Raw genomic sequence first — 18,902 nt, forward strand, 5'->3', positions numbered from 1 at the left:
TATGAAGTTAACGCGCGGATACCAACTTTAATTAACTAGTTAACTACGCCAACGCGTCACGGAACTTAAATTATTTTCTGCAAGTCATCAGCCGATTTGTTATAATTCTACTTTTGGGATATCTATTATAAGTTGGTCCAAGATTAGCGGAATCGTGTATATTTCCAGAAACAGCAGCCTTCCTGGTGATAGATAAATCCCGGAGGTTTCCCCCCCCCAAACTCACTCCTATGCTTTCTCGTCCATGATTTGCTCAATGCCGAAAACGCAGGCCGAATAACACCAACCTCCGCCATGGAGAATTCAACCAGGTTGTCATGGTACGTACGGTGAATAGTAAATGAGACAAATTCTCCTTCCTCCTAGAATCTAACCTGTCCCATCCATCACAGGATTACCGCCCACCCACCACCACCAACAACACAGCGCCCGACCCCGAACTCCGCCCCTGCATCGCCGAGCTCCTGCGCACAGGCTACCACCCCCCAGACCTAACCCTGCGCGTCGAGCGTGTCATTGAGGTTCTGTTTACACCCGAAACCACCGCAGGCACTAACACCACCGCCGCGAGACCGACGCGCCGGTCATATCGCGTATTCCTCAGCGATGGCGAGCTGGTCATCCAGGCGCTGCTGGGCAAGGCGCTGCATCCGTTCGCGTTGGCGGGGGAGGTGCGGGTTGGGGCTGTGGTGAGGTTGGAGAGGTATGAGATTAGGTGGGCGGAGAGGATTGGTGGTGGCGGCGGGGAAGGTGGAGGTGTGGGGCAGGTTGTGTTTTTGGCTGTGGGGGCGTTTAGGTGTTTGAGGAAAATAGGGTTTAGTGGAAGTGGGCGGGAGGGGGAGGGGGTTGATGTGGAGGTACGGGTGGTTGCGAGGAAGAGGAAGAGGAAGAGGGGTGGTGATATTGGTGGTGAGGATAATGGTGGTGGTGCTGGGGGATTTGGACGTGGAGAGAAAGCGTGTCGGATTAGCGATGTGGATGGTGCAGCGGATCTTCGTCCCAATGAAGAGGCTGGGCTTTTGGTTGAGGACGGGATTTCTGAGCTTCTAGCTGGAAAATTGGATGATGTATTCGACTCTGGAAGCCAGTCGTTTGGGGACTATGCGACTTCAGGAACTATTCAGGATGGTACAAATGACGACCAGGGAACCCCGACTCCAACGCAGGAGCAAGAGAAGCCTATCCAACCACAGAGCCTACCAGCTTTCAACATCAGCCCCTCAAATCCACAGCCATCTGAAACCATCCAATTGCAATCCCCTTCACAAACAACCGCTCAAACTCCTCATGGACAAACTGACCGCGCCACACCTACACCCACAGCCACCGTAACACGCTACCACTTCAAGCTCCGCGGCATCCTAAAACCTATATCCCGGCCCTTGAACCTCCTCACCCTCTCCCAACTCCTCCACCCTGCCAAACCATTACCGAAACGCAACTACCTCTGCGACGTCCTGGCCGTGATATCCTGGATATCACCCGACATCATCAAGCGTCCGTATATGCCGCCGAAGCGCGATCTGCGCATCATGGACCCGACAATCACTAGCACCGCCCAGCGCTCCAGCCACTCCGCGCCGCAGCAGCAGCAGCGCTTGGGCGTGTCTGTTAGCGTATTTGTCGATGCGGCGGCTTTTAACCCGCCGGTGGGCACGGTGGGGCTCTTTCGCTGTTTAAAGACGCATGAGTGGGAAGGGGTGAGTTTGAATGCGTATGAGAAGGATTGTAAAGGGCGGGAGTGGTTTGTGTGTGAGCCGGGGCGGTTGAGGGGGGTTCTGGCGGAGGTGGGGAGGGGAGGGGATGTTGAGGGGTTGAAGGGGTGGTGGGGGGACTGGTGTAAGGGGATGCAGGAAGGTGGGGAGTCGGAGGGGAGGGGGAGATGTGAGTGAGATTGGTGCTTTTGGAAGGGTGGTATGATGATTACCAGGATATTCATGGCTATAGAAGACGAAACTGATATGATAGGTTATGAGGGTGTGTATACGGCCTACACCCAAGCTGGTGTTCATCGTCCTTTTGAAGGATACATGCTGGTATGAGTTACGAAGTTAGGATTGGGTTACGTACAGTAGTTATATATATAGATACCTAGGTATATCGTTGGCACAAGTCCTTCTCCACTCCTTCTTTGTCCCATGAGTGAAAGGATGTATAACCGTCAACTTTCATAGCCCATTCGTGTGCTGTTATCTACTGAGGAGTCAGTCCTTGACTCCTTGTACAGTGAATAATTTCCATGGATGAATGCGGTCAGCCTCCCCGAGTGAGTGCTGTATGAGAAACAGCCAATCTTCTTCTTGTGAAATTTGACTATAGAGTTATCAAATAATAAATAAAAGTAGGTGGTTTGTTACTTGTACGAAGAAGGTGGTGGATTACGTTATCAATAAATCAATTCGGTGCGGTTGAGAATCTTGGAGGATAATGTTTTTGTGTTGTAATCTAACTACGCGAGTTACACTAAATAGGTTGGGGTGGCACGTGACTAGGGTAGGTGTAGTAATCACCAACACCCCCCCCCCTTGCTACACCGTGGTCTATAAGTGTAGGCTACTGGGGCAAAAGAGCTCAATCACCACCAGCGCCTGCTGGTAGAAGGGCCGACCAACCGCGGGACCCCCAACACCCCCCCTCGGACCAGCTACCACAGAGTACAGTACTTCCCCTCAGTGGCTCCCTTCAGTGGCCTCCCCACAATGGCTCCTTTTTAATAATGGACTCAGTCAGTCCTAGGGCTCACAGGACTTCTAGGGCACACTCCTGGGATGTCTCTTGACACTGTTAAAATGTCCAGGGTATTTGTTAGGAATTTTTAAGTCCATTCTGGGATCAAACCCATGCATGTTGACCACAGCGGGGCTCACGCTTAACGGTCTCATAACCTGTAGGCTACTGGGGCAAAAGAGCTCAATCACCACCAGCGCCTGCTGGTAGAAGGGCCGACCAACCGCGGGACCCCCAACAATAAGCCACCACCCGGGGCCTCCCCCATCCTCAAATCTTTCAAAAATGCAATAATAATTAATTACATCAATCGGACCCTGATTTCCTCATTAGGAAAGGCGTCCGTACAGCAATAACTGTAAAAATCAAGAAATACATGCAAAATCCATTGATCTGCTGTATCATCATTACTATTCAATCATTCCTTCTTCTCAATTCCCTGAATGTCAACCCTTTTGACAAAATCTTCAAATGCAGGCTTCACCAGTGGCTTGGTGAGGCCATCAGCTATGTTCACTGTAGAACCAACATATTTCATCATAATTTCTCCTTTTTCAATCAAATTGTGAAGAATATGATATCTAATCTCAATGTGGTGTGATCTTCATGTTAAGAATTCTCCCTTTACTAGATCAATTGCTCTCTTATTGTCAACTCATAGATGCAAGTATATTTTCACTTTTTCATCATTCATCAACTCAGCATCATATAACATATCATTCAATCAGATTATCTCACAAGCTGCCTTGCTAGCTGCAATATATTCAGCTTCTGTGATTGATTTAGCAATAGATGTCTGTCTCTGTGAATGTCATGAGATTGATGACTCATTAATCAATATAACATAGTCAGTAGTCAATTTGTATTGAAGATTCACCCCCGCTCAGTCTGAATCACAGTATATCACAGAACTCAGACTCACATCATCAATCTTCTTCCTGTATAATATGTCATAGTTTTTCATCTTCTTGACATAACATAGAACATGCTTCAACGCTGCTCAACATACTTTGTATGAATGTGAGTTAAAATGTAAGAGATAGTTGATCACAAATGCCAGATCTGACCAGCTGCTTGAGATTAAATACTGTAATGATCTCAATTCTTGATAATATCTTATAGCTGTAAAGTCATCATTCAATTCATCATCCTCATCAGGTGAAAACTTCAGTTATATATCTGTCATCATTGAGATTCCCGCAGGATTCATCTTGTTCATACTGAAATCTTCAAGAATCTTCTCAATATAACAGCTCTGTGTAACTACTAGATTATTATTTCTCTGACATTTGATCTTCATTTCAAGATATGACTTAGTCTCTTCAACATTCTTTGTCTTAAATCTCTTTACAATCTCTCTCAATACTCAGTCTAATTACTGTTCTTGAGATTCTGTCATCTGATAATCATTGACATGCAATATCAGATAGATCTTGTGAACAGAATGATATAGAAATTCATCATTATAAGATGATATCTTGAATCTCAATATGATGAGATATTCTGTTACTAGGAAATATCATACTCTCACAGCTTGCTTCATTCTATATAGACTCTGATAAAGTAGTCTTACTAAGTCTCTTCTGCTATGCTTTACATCTGTAAGCAGTTGTATATAGATCATCTCATTCTATGATAGTATATCATTCAAAAACATGAATATATAGTCAATTGATTTGATCTTTCATTCTTTGACAGTTGATATAATGAATAGACTGTGTGATGTAGACCCTGATATCACTGCAGTATATAATCTTGTATAATAAATACTCTGCTGTTGCAAGAAATCTCTAATCACTCAGTGAGCTCTAAAGTGAATGATTTCTCTCTTATTATTGAATTTCTGATTATATACTCATTTATCTGTAAGAATATTCATTTTCAGAGCCTTCTCAATGATAATATATATCTTCTTCTGTTTAAATATCTTAATCTTCTTTTTCATTGTCTCATGTTAATAGTTTCAGTCTGAGCTTCTCTTGACTTCTGTCAGTGTAGTTGATTGATCTGTCAGAATACTTAGAATAGAATTATTCTTATTAACAGAGTCTTCAGACTCTTCATTCATAACAAGCTGTATCTTATTATCTAGAAGATAGATTGAATTAATTGCATTCTCTAAGTTCTTATTTACAATCATCTTCAAAACATCTGACTTTTTCTTTGTAAGATATTATAGTAAGCAGTGCTGTTATCTCTCTCTGACATTCAGAATATTCAATTCATTAGATAATTCATTGAATTCTCTCACTGTATTTACAGATGTATTTACACTCATGTCAAGAGCTTCATTAAATATGATATCTCATGCAATCTCAAGACAATGTGTAACAGAATTCCACACACAATATTGATGTAATTCTTGATATTCAATCAGCTATCATTTCTTGCTGTCAGTTCTATCTGTGAGCTTATTTAACACTTTCAAATCCTTCTTATAGATCTTGCACTCTCATCTCTGTATTCAATGAACAGAAGATTGCATCTCAGTTCATACTTCAAAAGATGTAAGTGATGTTTCTTTCTTACATTCAAATATCTTTGTTGATGTTAAGAATGTATTGATCATCATAATCACAGCTTGTATTACTTCATCTCAAAGTTCTCTTTCTAATTCACTATTAAATAGTAGACTTTGTATCTTTTCTACAACTATTTGATTCACATGTTCTGCTGAGTCATTTGATTGTGATGTATCAGATGTAGTCATTTCATATGCTATTTCTTTACTCTGATAGTAGATCTTAAGTTCTTGACTTTTAAACTCTTCTTCATTATCTCAGTGTAGAATTTCAACTCAATGTTATGTAGTTATCTCAATATCTATGATGAAATTTATTAATCTTGCAGTAGATTCTCTCTTTCTTATCATAAGAATTGTTTATCTATAACAGATTGTATTATCTGTTATACTCAATCAGTAGCTTACACTCTCTCTAGTGAGAGTGTCATTTCTGTTGAAAAGTGTTTTTCCACTCTCTGCCAGATCAATGAAGAATCTCATTACTGACTTAACAGCTTATATCATAGATACAAAGATTAAACATGTCATTTTTACTTAAACACAGATCTTGTAAAACAGTAAAGCTTGTTAATCTATAATTCTCATTCTCAGACATGAATTCATCATCATTTTTGTGATATTCATGAGATTCAGATACTCTAGCTTTTAATATCATTGCATCATTGTAAGTTTCATAATCTTTGTATTATTCTTGTCAGATAGTGTTAATATTGCATCATTACTCTTTATTTATAGTATATTCACAGGTTTAAAATCATCATTGAGTATAGCAAATCAGATCAAGTCTCTGTATATAACTGGCTTTTCTATCTTATAGATATCTCTGTCATTCAATCTTACAGTAAATGAGAACATTCTATCAGAAGACATAAGCAATATGACATGATTATTTTCATATGTCAGTTATTTGAAGATATAACCTTGATGTACAAGCTTACTTATGCTTATAAGATTCACTTTCAATTTTGAAATGTAATAGATGCTGCTTAGCAGCATATTCACTTCTTTAACAGATATCTTGATATTCTCTATAGTCATAGCTAGAACTATCATTTCATCTGTCATTTTCAACATTACTTTCATCTTCTGAGGTTTTGCTATGACAAGATCTCTGTGAGATGTGATATGAGCACTCAATTCAGAGTCTAGAATTCAGATATCTTTTTCTATCTGATCACTTACATAGGTCTTTTTCTTAATGCAAAATACTTACTTTATAATATTATAAATAGAAGCAGTATCTGTATTCTCTGCATTCTTGTCTTTATTCTTGTTTCTATTGATGTTGAAATTCAAATTTGAAGAATGTTTCTCAGAGTATTTCTTTCAATAGTCAGTCTGAATATAATCAATTTTTTAACAATGATAGCAGGTTCTCACATCATTATCTCTACATTCAGATTTGAATTCAGTGTTCTTATTCTTGTTATTATCTTTCTCTTTATTCTTGTCTTTCTTATTCTTATCTTGCATGTTGTTGATAGAATTTCTAAATATATCAGTATTTACTTCATTTGCAGCAGAGAGCTGTAAAAGAATATCATAGTACAGGCTTATAAAATTATTCTCTAAGAGTTGAGTATTATCTTTGTTAATTTAATTCATTCAATTTCTTATAAATGAGACTCAATCTCTGTTAACTTCTGTAAGCAGTCTGTTGAAAAATATAATATCTGAAATCTCATATTTTAGACAGATATAATCAGTTCTTATAATAATTAGATATTCAATGAAAGCTCTGTCAGATTCTTTACTTTTAAAGATTATTTTAATAAGCTCTTTAAATAAATGAGTTCTATATATAGCAGATCTCTCAGAAAAGTTATTCTCTATAATAGTTTATAAAGTATAAGCTGATAATTTGAACTTCTTAAGTATAGTGAAATAAGTCTTGATCTGCAGAGTAATTGCAGATTACATGTAATTATATAATTAAAGATTGCATTCTTTTCAGAAATGTTGCATATTCATAGTAATATTCTTATTAAGATTATTATCTTTAAGAATATTATTGATTTCAGACTGCTCTGCAGTTAAAAGAATTTTCTCTCTTTATATTGAGTAGTTAATAAATTCAGTGAGAACTATTAGTCTTTTAATAAGTCTTACTTAGCTTCTGAATTCTTCAAGAACTTTTATTATAACAGATGTCTTTTCTTTTCATTGAAGATATTCTATCAGATTCACTCTTATCTCATCATTTATAAGAGTCTCATCTCTACTGATCTTCATACACTCAATCTCATGCTGAAGTCTTGCAATTTCAAGTCTCATACAAGTCTTCTTACTCACTGAGCTATTGTTATTTCAGTCACTTGAGCTCTCTGCATTATCTGACATCTCACTGATATCTTCAATCAGATCTTTATATTTATTGAACTTATTAGACTATTTCTTTATAATAATTTCATTCAGCTCAAATGTCTCTGAGACAGTCACTTTTCAATTTATTACAGATGTTGATAAACTCATACTCAATTCTTCTTATACTTCAGATGTTTGTGAATTTCTTCTTCTACACATTAGCATATAATTCTTCATTAAGTCAGGCTTTTCACTTGATCTCAGGTTCATCATGAATTCAATTAATCAATAAAAGACATCTAGACATGTGTAATGATACATGGAGACATCAATTTAGCACATTGTTGCAGTTATTTGTTGCTTGTGAAGGGCTTCATAACCTCTTGAAGGATAATGTTTTTGTGTTGTAATCTAACTACGCGAGTTACACTAAATAGGTTGGGGTGGCACGTGACTAGGGTAGGTGTAGTAATCACCAACAGAGAATTGCCGGTTTGAGTTTAGCCTGACATCATCGGCAGCCGGTCACATGACCTGCCCTCTGATCTGATATCAAACCCGCGTCTGTTTTCAGCTCATTCATTGCCGAACATCTTTCATATCCCACCAAGATTAACTATAATTGTTGGTGTTTGCCTCTTGTTGTTGTGTCGATACAAAATCTGTCCTCGTTAGTATACCGTCGTTGTCAGGACTGTTAGTTAACTCATAGAGCTTGTTTCTCGCGGCTTCGCTCATACCAAGCATCACGTAACTTGCAGCTTCCCGCCTAGAAGCAGCAAACCCGAAACCCTGAACTTTGCTCCCATGGGATTCACTACCGACGATTCCTTTTGAATTCACATGCGCCCTTCCTTCAGCAGTACCCATTCTCGATAATACCTTATTCGCGACACGGAATCTCAAAACAATGAGCTCAACGCCACCCAATCCGCCTCCGCCGGGGCGAGCTCCTCCCGGCCAACCTGGGCCGCCGATGAGAATCCGCCGTCCCAAGGTAGACCCGTTGGTTCGACCTAAGCAGAAACGGACCCCACGACCGCAAGGACAAGGACAGCCCGGAGCAGGGCCAGTCACGAATGGCAGAGTAGGATCTCCAAAGCCACGACCTCCGCAAGCCGCGCCCAGACCTGCACCAGCCAAACCTGCTATTCCCAGCGCGGACGACTTAACAGTAAACGGATTCAGCGGACCGTTACTCTCCGAGACATACGTCGATTATCCGTTGATTACTACTAAGCGCGCATGGAGAGAGGGATTGAAACACCACGTTGCAAAGTTTGCCTCGAAGAAGAACATAGATCCAAGAGATGAATCCAGTTTCACACGGCCGGTTAGATTGCAGCGACGCGATCCTCGAGCTTCGAATACTGGTCCTGCGGTGGAGAGGGATGACCAGCACCCTCGGAGGCACGGCGAGCTCAACGAAGCTGAGCGGGAGGAATTGGAGGCAAAGAAGGCCGCTAGAGAGAAGGAACGGGCGGAAAACTTGGCACAAATTGCCCCGTCAGCTTCTGTTACGCAGAAAAAGACTAACGCGCCGAAGCCGCGGACCCAGCAGGTGTTCAAGTCTGAGATGACGCCGGCAGAAATTGCGAAAGCGCGGATCAAGTACGAGGAGGCGCTACCCTGGCATCTTGACGATTTCGATAATAAAGGCACTTGGGTTGGGAACTATGAAGCCGCCATGTCGGGAACGTATGCGATGTTCGTGCTTCAAAATGACGGAAAGATGCGAATGGTTCCCCTCGACAGGTGGTACAAATTTACAACGAAGACGCCCTTCAAGACTCTAACTATTGAAGAAGCGGAGAAGTTTATGGCGAAGAAGGCTAAGGATCCCCGGTGGGTCATGGAGAAGGAGCAGGATAGAGCCCAGAAGAAAGCGCTGGAGGACTATGCGAGACAAAGTAGACTCTTTACTGGTAGGAGAGAAGGATTTTCGGGAGTTAGCGAAGGCTTTGAAGGAGATGACCTGGATTTTGAGGAAGACAGGTTCGCCGATGATGAAGAACATGTAGGCATTCTTGACGATGATGAAGATGCCAAGGTAGCTGAAAAGAGAATAAAAGAAGACCAGCTTAAGGCGAACATCTTCGACCTCAAAGATGAGCATATGTACGATCAAGAAGAGAATCAGGAGAAAAAGGAGAAGGAGGCCCTCAAGAATTTCGGCAAGCATGTTCGGAAAGCTCTTCAACGAAGAGAGAAGAATTTCGACTACAGCAGTGGCTCAGACGCCAATCCATATTCTGATGAGGTACGTTATATTCATCTTTGACTACATGTTTGCTTTAGAACGTAACTAATCGATCTACCCCTACACAGAGCTCGGATGATTCCGAGACAGAGCGATTAAAGGAAGAACAACAAAAGCTAGAAGAGGAACGCGCCAAGAAAGAAAAGGGCAAAGAATCCGACAAGAACTCCGGAATATCATCAAAGGGCACAAATACCCCCTCCGGGCGCTCCAAACACACAGACCCTCTCAACAAGAAAGCCGCATCCCGCGCCGCTCGAAAACGACCCGGCTCCCCCAACCTCTCCGACGCCAGTGGCACAGATACCTCCCGCAAAAAGCCCAAGAGCAAACACGCCGATGCCGAGCCCGGCTCGCGGCCCATGTCCCCAGGCCCCTCTGGCCATCGCAAGCCAGGAGTACCAGCAGACCAAGCCGGCAAGAAACGTAGCCGAAACGGACCAGCTGGGTCTGGATCTGGCAGCGATGGTGAACGCGGTATAGGCTCTGCTGCTGAAATGAGCGATTCGACCGCTGCTGGCGCTAAGAAGCGCAAGCCCAACCAGCCAGGGGTCATGTCGAGGACGGGGACACCGCGGGGTTCGCGTGCGGGGAGTCCTGCGGGTCTTGTACCTCCGCGCACAGGACCTGGCTCTGGAGTTAATTCACCAGGTATGATGCCATTCTCTAACCATTTACCCCTCCCCATCCCTCTTTTTATTTCATGTTCAATGCACATTTCTATTTTTCAAAAAAAAAAAAAAAAAAAAAAAAAAAAAGATCCCGATATTTATCCACACCATACTAACACACAATCCTCCCTCCCCCAACAGCCCCACCAACCCGCACCTCCACGCCCGGCCTATCATCATCAGCAAACCTCACCTTCCCCACCGCGTCGGAAATTCACTCCGCCATCCCGCCTACGGGCATCGCCAGCGCCGAGCTACTAAAGATCTTTCGCCCGCGCATCGGCGATTCGAAGGAAAATCATCGCAAGTTCATCGCGATTGTGCGGGATGTGAGTATTTATGGGAAGGAGGATAAGTTGTTGAGGCCTGGGGTTTTGAAGGAGGGGTCGGTGTGATGAATTTTTTTTTTCTCTTTCTCTTCTCTTCTCTCTGCTGGTTTCTTTAAATTTAGTTTGTATGTTTTTTTTTTTCCCCCTGTTTCTTCAAAATTTATGCTCTGTTCATGGGTGGGTGCAAGCGTCTGGGTTTTTTTGACATTGTTTGATTTTGACGGATCGTGATCGTAAGCCCTTAAAGGGATGGAGATATACAAATAGAAAGCAGGAGATTAATACAAGGCAACGGGAAGGGAAATGCTCCAGAGAAAAGATAAGGGGGGTGGCCTGGCCTTTATTTAGAGCTTGTCATATATGCCCCTTTCATATCATGATTTTGTCATTATGGGTTTTACTTTGAATTCCAGGACAGATGGCTGGAGATTGGCGATTTCGGACAATTATATCTTAAATTTTATCAGAGTTATGGTTATATGTATGGGCGGTTTCCCTTCCTGCCATTCACGTTTCGTTGAGAAACTGAGCTATCTTCCGGTCCGTTTTAAAATCGGATTAGTTAGATATGAATTGTATGACAAAAGAAGGTTGACTGGGTTTCCAACTACTCCGTACCTATCTACGCAGTAAATCTATTCCATCTATCTAATCCACAGCTAGCAAAACGGTAATCACAAAAAGAGAAGAGGGCACTGTGTAAAATGAAAACAATCAAACTCAAAAATAATCATAACATAAAAAACCGTTAGGAAGAGTATTAAGTATTGGGAATAAGAACCAAATAAACAACCATTGCAACTGAAACATTCATAAACACAAAAAAAAACATGAGAAAAGGGAAAAAAAAATTAAATAAACGCCAACATATTTTCCACGTCTTCCGTGCCAATTTCCCTGTCCATATGCATTGTTTCTCTCCCGAAACCACTTATTTCTCCCCATCTTCATACTTCGACCAATTCGCAAGCACAGCCCCAATCCTCGGCGAATTCGTCAACTTATACACATCCTCAAAGTACTCCTTGGTCAACTCAAACGGCTTCGCAGTGACGTTCGGAATATACTTCCCAATCAACTTGCTCGGGTCAATGGTTGTCTTGTTAATCTTCTTGAGCAGGAAGGATCGGAATGGTTTCACGCCAGAGCGCAGGAAGGTGCTGTGGAAGGGGACGTCGATGCCCTTGAGCGGGATGGTGGCGAAGCCGCGCTCGAGCACGATGGGTTGGGGTTTGGAGTTGGTAAGTTGGGAGCAGGAGGTGATGATTTCGACGAGGTGGGCGCGTAGATCATCGATGGACATTGTGGACATTAGGGTTGTGATGTCTATCTTTTGGGCTTTGAGGACGTTCAGGACGTTGGTGAGGGTGTCGAGGGCACGGAGCTGAAATATTGTTAGAAGGGATGCAAAAAGCTATGGTGGAATGAATGGGTAAAAACTTACATCTCCGGCACAAACATACTGCATATTCGCAATATTATAATTGACAATCTCTAACAACCAGCCCGTCTGCTCCGCAATATTCTCCACAACATACTGCAGCGCCTGTTCGTTGAACGTCTTCGAGATTCGGCTCGGATTCACCGCACACATAGAGTAATTGGACCGACCCGTTTCATCTCGCTCGACGGCGACTTGCATTGTCAGACCACGGTAGAACACAACAGACACAAGAGATTCGATCGGCATCACGTCAGCGAGTGCCGCAAGCGCCGAGTACTCGCCCAAGGAGTGTCCGGCGAAACTGCTGTCGCGCTGCACTAGGCCCTTCGACCGCATGTCCTCGAAGCTGGCCTTTTCCATCAACGTCAGAGCTGGCTGGGTGAATTGCGTTGCGGAGAGAAGGCCCGTAGGTGACCTGTAGGTGTACGAGGTGCTATTCTCATCCACATCCTTGAAGATCTTCTCGGATTTAATGCTGCCGTCAGCGTTGACCGTCTCGAAGGTCATGGACATGTAATTTTGACGGATGATTTTGCCGCGGGGTCCACCGAAGTGAATCGTGAGCTCCTGTGGGTTATTCTTGACAATGTTGATGATCGACAGGCCGTAGTTCTCGATGAAGTGCTTATCGGCGCGGTCCCAAACTTCCTTGGCCACAGGGCTGGAATTATACAGGTCCATGCCCATTCCTTGTTCTTGAGAACCCTGGCCAGTAAACACATATGCGGATACCGGCTGTTCGACTTCGGCTTCACCGAGCAGAACCTTTTCTTCCGTCGCCTGGTTGCTTGCTTCGACCTTAATGATTTTCCGGCCAGCCACCATGCCAACGTGCTGGAGGACGACAACGAGGTCATCGTTTGGCAGCACCATGCCAACTAGCGAGGCGTGGAAGCTGCGCACGCGCCCAATGTTGTTCTCTGCTGCCCATGTCTCGACGAGGCTCCGCACGGCCGCACTGGTATACATGCCATGCGTGATTGTGCCGGGTAAGTTGGCGTAGCTGGAGAAGACGCGGGAGACGTGAATGGGATTGTAATCACCCGACACGCGCGCGTAAGTTTCATTGGACGAGGGTGCGCGCAGGGTAAGTGGCGTCTTTCCGCTGAGAGGGATCGGGTTTTCAAAGTGGACGGGTTGCTCGATGGCTGAGCCATGGCGTTGGAGATAGTCGATAACTGGGTTCCCGTGGGAGGTGCCGGCTTCGTACTCTACCGAAGCAACCTGGATAACTTCCTTAGTGGGTAGTTCGAGGAGCACTTGCCCCATTGTCTGCACACTGCTGAAGATAGTTTGGTTCTTGAAACGGACAAGACTTTGCAGACGGAATGTGAGGGTCTGGCCGAGAAGGTCCACATCAGGCTCATCGAGACGGAACCATTCCTTCGATTGCAGCACAGCGACGTCCTTCGTCGACTCCAGATGGAGCTGCATGGGCACCTCCTCCTTGCGCTGGAACGTAGTCTCATAATCGTTATACGACCCACGATACAGGAACTGACTAGTTACCTCCATAATCGGCTTGCCCTCCCTCCTAATCGTTCCGCAAACTTCAACCATCTTCCCGGAGTCTTGATTAATCACCGCATTAACTTGGGCAGTGGTCTCGAGAGTATCGCCAACTTTCAATGGCTCGGCGCCAGGAATCATCCTGAAGCCGTTGGACAGATGCACCAACTTCAACAGATCACCATCAATGACGCGAGGGAAAATGGGTTTAGTGATAGCCTTCCAGCCAACAACGATGGCGAAATCCATCGGCGCAAAGACCTCCTTCCCGGGTCGATCCACAAACGCCTCGCCGGTATTGCCCACAGCGTGCACGAAATCCGCAATGGCCTGGCTGGTAACAGTGGCCTTGCCGCCATCGAAGATTGCAGTAGCAGGCGTATCGAAGGGAACATTCCGTTCGCCAAACCAAACACGGTAATAAAACTCCTTGATCCGGTCATTTCGATCATCCATAACTTCGCGAATGGGCGCGTACCCTGTTTCTGGATGATATGTGAAACGGAAGGAGAGAGGAACAACTCCGGCCTCTGCAGTCCGCCCTTCAAACAAGGTCAAGGAAATTTCCCGCTCACCGTTCGTCCGCACTTCGACCGTCTTGACAAGTTTGCCGGCGGTGGATGGCTCGCGGACGCTGATGACGGTCTTGCGCGAATCGTTGGGATACTGGATTTCAACAAACATGCCTGGGGTTGGTGCGAGGATACGCTTCATCGGGTTCGTCTGGAACTTCTGGCCCTGAATGAACACCTCAGCGGTGAACATAGCATAGCGCCAAGAGAATGTCTTGCCCGCGAGCAGATGTAACCAGTGGTCGAGATCGGGGAGGCTGCCAGAGGTTGAAGGAGAGAGACGATAAGAGATTTTGTTTGCGTCTTCGGAGACGGTTAGGCCGTCGATGTCGCGCTCCTCATCGGTTTCTAGCAGCAGCTGACCGCCAAAGTACTCGACGACGGGGACATTGGATTCATCGCCACCGTAGACGTCCTGGATGAGGCCCTTGATATGGTCATTGTGGATGCCATCGAGAATATCTTTGACGGGCTCGTCGATTTTGGTGGAGTATTTGGCAGCCACAGGACCTTGGAGGATACATACGCGGCCCACGTCCCGACCCACTACGGCTTCGAGGTCCTCGGATTGCCAGAGGGAGTCCTTCTTAAACCAGAACTCGAAGTTATCGTCGAGGGAGGGGACGAATGGCACTGGCTTCTGGATGCGGCGCTGGCAGAGGAGGAGGAAGTGCTGAACATCCTGTGCAGAAATTAGCTGTGACGCTGCCTCAGGGTATGCGTTTAGGATGTTGTCGACAGCTGGATATGGAGTGTCGAGCTGCGAGTAAGTTTGTAGCAACGATGGCTGTCCCCCTATTGAAGTAAACCGCTCCTCGACCCGTCGGATAAAATCGCCCGCGAGTCGTTTCAGAGAGTCATCGATCCATCGCGACTCATGCTTAACATACATTAGGTCCACCATGCGATGCACGACCTCGGCATATGTCATATCTTCCAAATCCACAGTGTCGCCCTGCGAGTTACGTCCAAACCACACCTTTTGGAAATCAGCATTCAACCGCTTAATGATATAATCGCGCTGCTTCTTCAGCTCTGGCAGACGCTTAGCTTTGTCCAGGGAGAATATCTTCTGGTCCATCTCGTGCCAGAAACGGACACCTCGCGTGGCCAGCTTGTGGATAGGTTCGCCCATCTCGGAACGAACCGTGATGACACCGCCGGTAGGCTTGTTATATGTATCTTCCCAGCGGCTATCATCGACGCCCTCAGCATCAACAATGGCCTGTTTAGCGGCTTTGGAGGTGTGTGCTTCCTTAGCGGTCATCATGCGACTACCAAAGAGGCATCCATCGAAGGGCATGGGAGGGTATCCGAATTGTCTCGACCAGGATCCGGTCAGGTAGGGATAAGTATCTTGAGACCCGCCAAACCCGCTACCAGCAACCAGAACGATATTATCGCATCTCCGAAGGCGACTGTACATCTGCAGGATTGGCTGATGGAAATCCTCAAAGGAATGATGACCACCGCCACGCCCTCCGGTCCACTGCATGATAACAGGGAAAGTAGGGTTCGCTCTGGCGATGTTGACCACCTGCTGGATAGCATCCATTGAACCAGGCTTGAAACCAATATGCTTGATGCCGAGAGTTTGGATGTACTCGTTGGCTACTTCGATGGATGGGACACCCGCACCAATGGTCAGACCTTCAATAGGGACGCCGTTAGCGCGCAATTTGCTAATCAGAGGGATTTGCCAGCCCATAGCCTGCGGGTTCACGTAGATCAGGTTAACAGTGATACCGCGACCAGGGGGAATATTCTTCTCAATATTGTTAAGAGCTTCCGTCATAATTTTAGGGTCGTAGTATCCACCACCACCGAGTTCGATTTGATATCCTGCGTTCATGGTGGCAGCAACAAAGTCCCAGGGGACAGTTGTAGGAGTCATACCAGCAACCATGATGGGAGGCACACCAAGCAGCCTGCTCATTTTCGTGTCCACAAATGTCTGGCCAACAGACGTTTTGACTAACCGTGGGCCGTGCTCCTTAACCCAATCCACAGCATACTTGACAGCATGTTCCTCGTCGCGGTCAAACAGCTCTGGTTTGTAACCCACTTCCGCGTTGGTGCCATCCATTGCTCCGGCAAGAATAACGCGCACGCCAGTACCATCTTTGTTGCGGTTGGTCAAAACACCCAGGCCGGAAATGCCTCCTGGTCCGAAGTCCAGGATGTGAGTTGCCTTGGGGAAAACGGTGGCATTCTCCCAGTTGACAGGGTCTCTCGTAATCATGCGAATTAAAGCTGGGGCGATATCTTCGTCTCTGTCCCGCAAGTCTTCACCGGTATTGGTATCGTAGACGGGAATACGCAGGGACTTGGATGGGATGACCAAGTCCTCCAGATCTTCCGTAATCTGTTCGAAAGCAGAAGCGAGATATTGACTGTGGAAGGGGGCGGTTATTGGGAGGAAACGATTGACAAAACGGACTTTGCGCTGTGTATACGGCACACGAGTCTGATCTAATCCGGTTGGCGCCTTAACCTTGCGCAATCGAAGATTTAGACCGTAGAGAGAAATGGGAGGACCAGTCACCACAAAATTGCGGGCACTATTTACCAGAGAGATGGCGATATGGCGATCTTGAGGTAAATGTTGGTTGGTGGCATCGATATGCTCTTGGACAGCGGAGCGGGCAAGATCTCGAATAGACAACATGGGTGTTGGCACACCTTCGCCGTTTTCAATTGAATCTTGAAGGATAGATGGGGCAAGCGAGGTTCGCGGGTATGCTTGTTGGCTTCGCATACCGATCCAGAAGAGCATGGTCAAGGCATTTCGGGCGGCCTTGTGAAAGCTCTCCCAGGTAGTCGTAGTTGAGATCAATGCTGCGGTGACAATGCCCTGGGAATGGCCCGTAGTCCCGCTGAACCTCTCCAGGACTTCGCCAGGCTGTTTTCCCATGACTTTACATGTCGTCACGAAATGTGCGAGCTGTACCAGACCGATCAGGGGAAGACTGACGGGTGCAGACACCAGATAATCGGTATCTGGCTGTGACTCGCGATCCCGGAGCCATCGTACAATATCCATGCCTTTTGAGTAGAGCTTGATGGCGTCCGGGTCGCGCGTAAGAGACTGGAGAAGCTCTGCGGAAGATGTGATAAGATCCTCTACGAAGGAAGGGTATGTAGTGTAGATTTCCCGGAGCTCATCAAAGTACTCCTCGATGTTTCCCTGGCCGCCAAAGACGCTGTACAGCTGTGCATTGCCATCTGCAGCCGCACGTAGCAAAGCAGAATCGTGTGGTTTAGTGGGCCGATTTACCGCCGCACGACCTGCATAGTAGGACTGTACGACGAGAAGCTTCTTTGCGGTGATTCCTGGAAGAGTCGAGGCGATGGCATGTACATCGTTGCCCCGCATGAAGGCGCGCTCGAATTCGTTCAGAATAAGCTTCAATACTTCGACATAAGAGCCCTGCGCATCGTCCTCGCCTTCCTCTACCTGGCTGGCAACATAGCCTAGATATCTTGCGACAAGCTCTTGCACGGAGGAAGGCTCGTCATCCTGAGCCAATTCATCTGTGGGGGCGGGGAGGGAGGCGGAAAAGGAGTCCCTGAGTTGATGGGCGTGGAAATGTAGGGAGGTGGGGACTAGGAATGAGAACTCGAGGGAGCCATGGGAGAGGATGAGAGGGCGGAGAGATTGAGAGGATCGTGGAGTATTAATGCCCGTCTGGGGGCCTGTAGAAGTGCCGTACATGATGTTGACAGACAGAGGCACACTGTGGACAAGCTGGTCAATCGAGAGAATATTTTTTTGTAGATTGCAAAAGGATAAGGTCCCTTACCCGTAGGTTTTATGAACGGCGGTTGCAAGGCAGATAGAGATCGCGACAGTCCCCTAGCTTCACAAGAGGAAGGAGGATGTTGAAGAGATGATTGGGGAAAGGGGGGGGGAGATGTTGGGAGGAAAGGAGAGCACCGCGGGCACGAAGCGGCATTCAATTCATAAGCAGCGGTCAAAAAGAATGAGACGAAGTAACTGTTGAATGATGTTGAACACTCCTCCTTTTGTCCGGACCAGGATAGCAACAGTGACAGAGAGTACGGGGGAAGAAGAGGAGTGCAGAGATGAAGAGAACGTGGAGGTGCAGAATTGAAGACGTTGTTGAGGAGAGTTGATGCTCATTTGTCCGCATTGGGAAAATTTGAGGTGCGGTAATCAATACCGATAAAAAACCGATAAACACTGATAAATACGCACAAATACTGATAAATACAGCGGCCCAGCGAGGCGTTGAACTCAGAGAGCTCGCATTAGGCTTAGCGTGTAACTTAATGCGCCCCAAAAAAGCAAAAGGGTTGGGCTTAGTCATGCAGTAGCGTTCCCAGCCGCCCGGGTTGAACAGTACAGTACGGAGCAATAAACGCTTCGATACGCCGCAATACACCGCAATAGCTCGGGATTCTGAGCTCCCAACAAGCTGTGGCCAATGTGGAGATAGACAATACATCTTGTATCATTCATTCATTGAATAATTCTTGATACGGGAGGGTTTAATGTTGGCAACTTGGTACTGGAGCCTTGGTCTGCGTGTAGACGATGA

The 18,902-nt window shown here is 45.8% G+C and overlaps 3 protein-coding genes across 3 annotated transcripts; 2 read left to right on the top strand and 1 right to left on the bottom strand.

Moving 5' to 3' along the window:
* Positions 1-54: 54 nt before the first annotated feature.
* BDCG_09374 (uncharacterized protein) lies at positions 55-2,332 on the top strand. The gene is made up of 2 exons (XM_045425162.1): positions 55-320; positions 393-2,332. Exons 1-2 carry the CDS (start codon positions 318-320, stop codon positions 1,890-1,892), a joined length of 1,503 nt encoding a protein of 500 aa, XP_045273717.1. The 5' UTR covers positions 55-317; the 3' UTR covers positions 1,893-2,332.
* A 5,746-nt stretch (positions 2,333-8,078) lies between these two features.
* Positions 8,079-11,725, top strand: BDCG_09375 (transcription initiation factor IIF subunit alpha). Its single transcript, XM_045425163.1, has 3 exons — positions 8,079-9,815; positions 9,884-10,466; positions 10,628-11,725. The coding sequence occupies exons 1-3, from the start codon at positions 8,466-8,468 to the stop codon at positions 10,879-10,881; spliced, it is 2,187 nt and encodes a 728-aa protein (XP_045273718.1). The 5' UTR covers positions 8,079-8,465; the 3' UTR covers positions 10,882-11,725.
* On the bottom strand, positions 10,946-18,583 carry BDCG_09376 (fatty acid synthase subunit beta). The gene is made up of 3 exons (XM_045425164.1): positions 18,144-18,583; positions 12,260-18,077; positions 10,946-12,199 (listed from the first exon to the last, which is right to left on the bottom strand). The coding sequence occupies exons 2-3, from the start codon at positions 18,053-18,055 to the stop codon at positions 11,747-11,749; spliced, it is 6,249 nt and encodes a 2,082-aa protein (XP_045273719.1). The 5' UTR covers positions 18,056-18,077; positions 18,144-18,583; the 3' UTR covers positions 10,946-11,746.
* Positions 18,584-18,902: the final 319 nt, after the last annotated feature.

This window comes from Blastomyces dermatitidis (genome assembly GCF_000003525.1).
Source record: "Blastomyces dermatitidis ER-3 genomic scaffold supercont1.15, whole genome shotgun sequence".
Lineage (NCBI taxonomy): Eukaryota > Fungi > Ascomycota > Eurotiomycetes > Onygenales > Ajellomycetaceae > Blastomyces > Blastomyces dermatitidis.

Bases quoted from the DNA above. Each gene is read 5' to 3' on its own strand.
- BDCG_09375 (XM_045425163.1), top strand. From the start codon at position 8,466: ATGAGCTCAACGCCACCCAATCCGCCTCCGCCGGGGCGAGCTCCTCCC. The intron at 9,816-9,883 runs GTACGTTATATT...ACCCCTACACAG, and splicing joins CCAATCCATATTCTGATGAG to AGCTCGGATGATTCCGAGAC. The intron at 10,467-10,627 runs GTATGATGCCAT...CTCCCCCAACAG, and splicing joins CTCTGGAGTTAATTCACCAG to CCCCACCAACCCGCACCTCC.
- BDCG_09376 (XM_045425164.1), bottom strand. From the start codon at position 18,055: ATGTACGGCACTTCTACAGGCCCCCAGACGGGCATTAATACTCCACGA. The intron at 12,200-12,259 runs GTAAGTTTTTAC...ACAATATTTCAG, and splicing joins AGTATGTTTGTGCCGGAGAT to CTCCGTGCCCTCGACACCCT.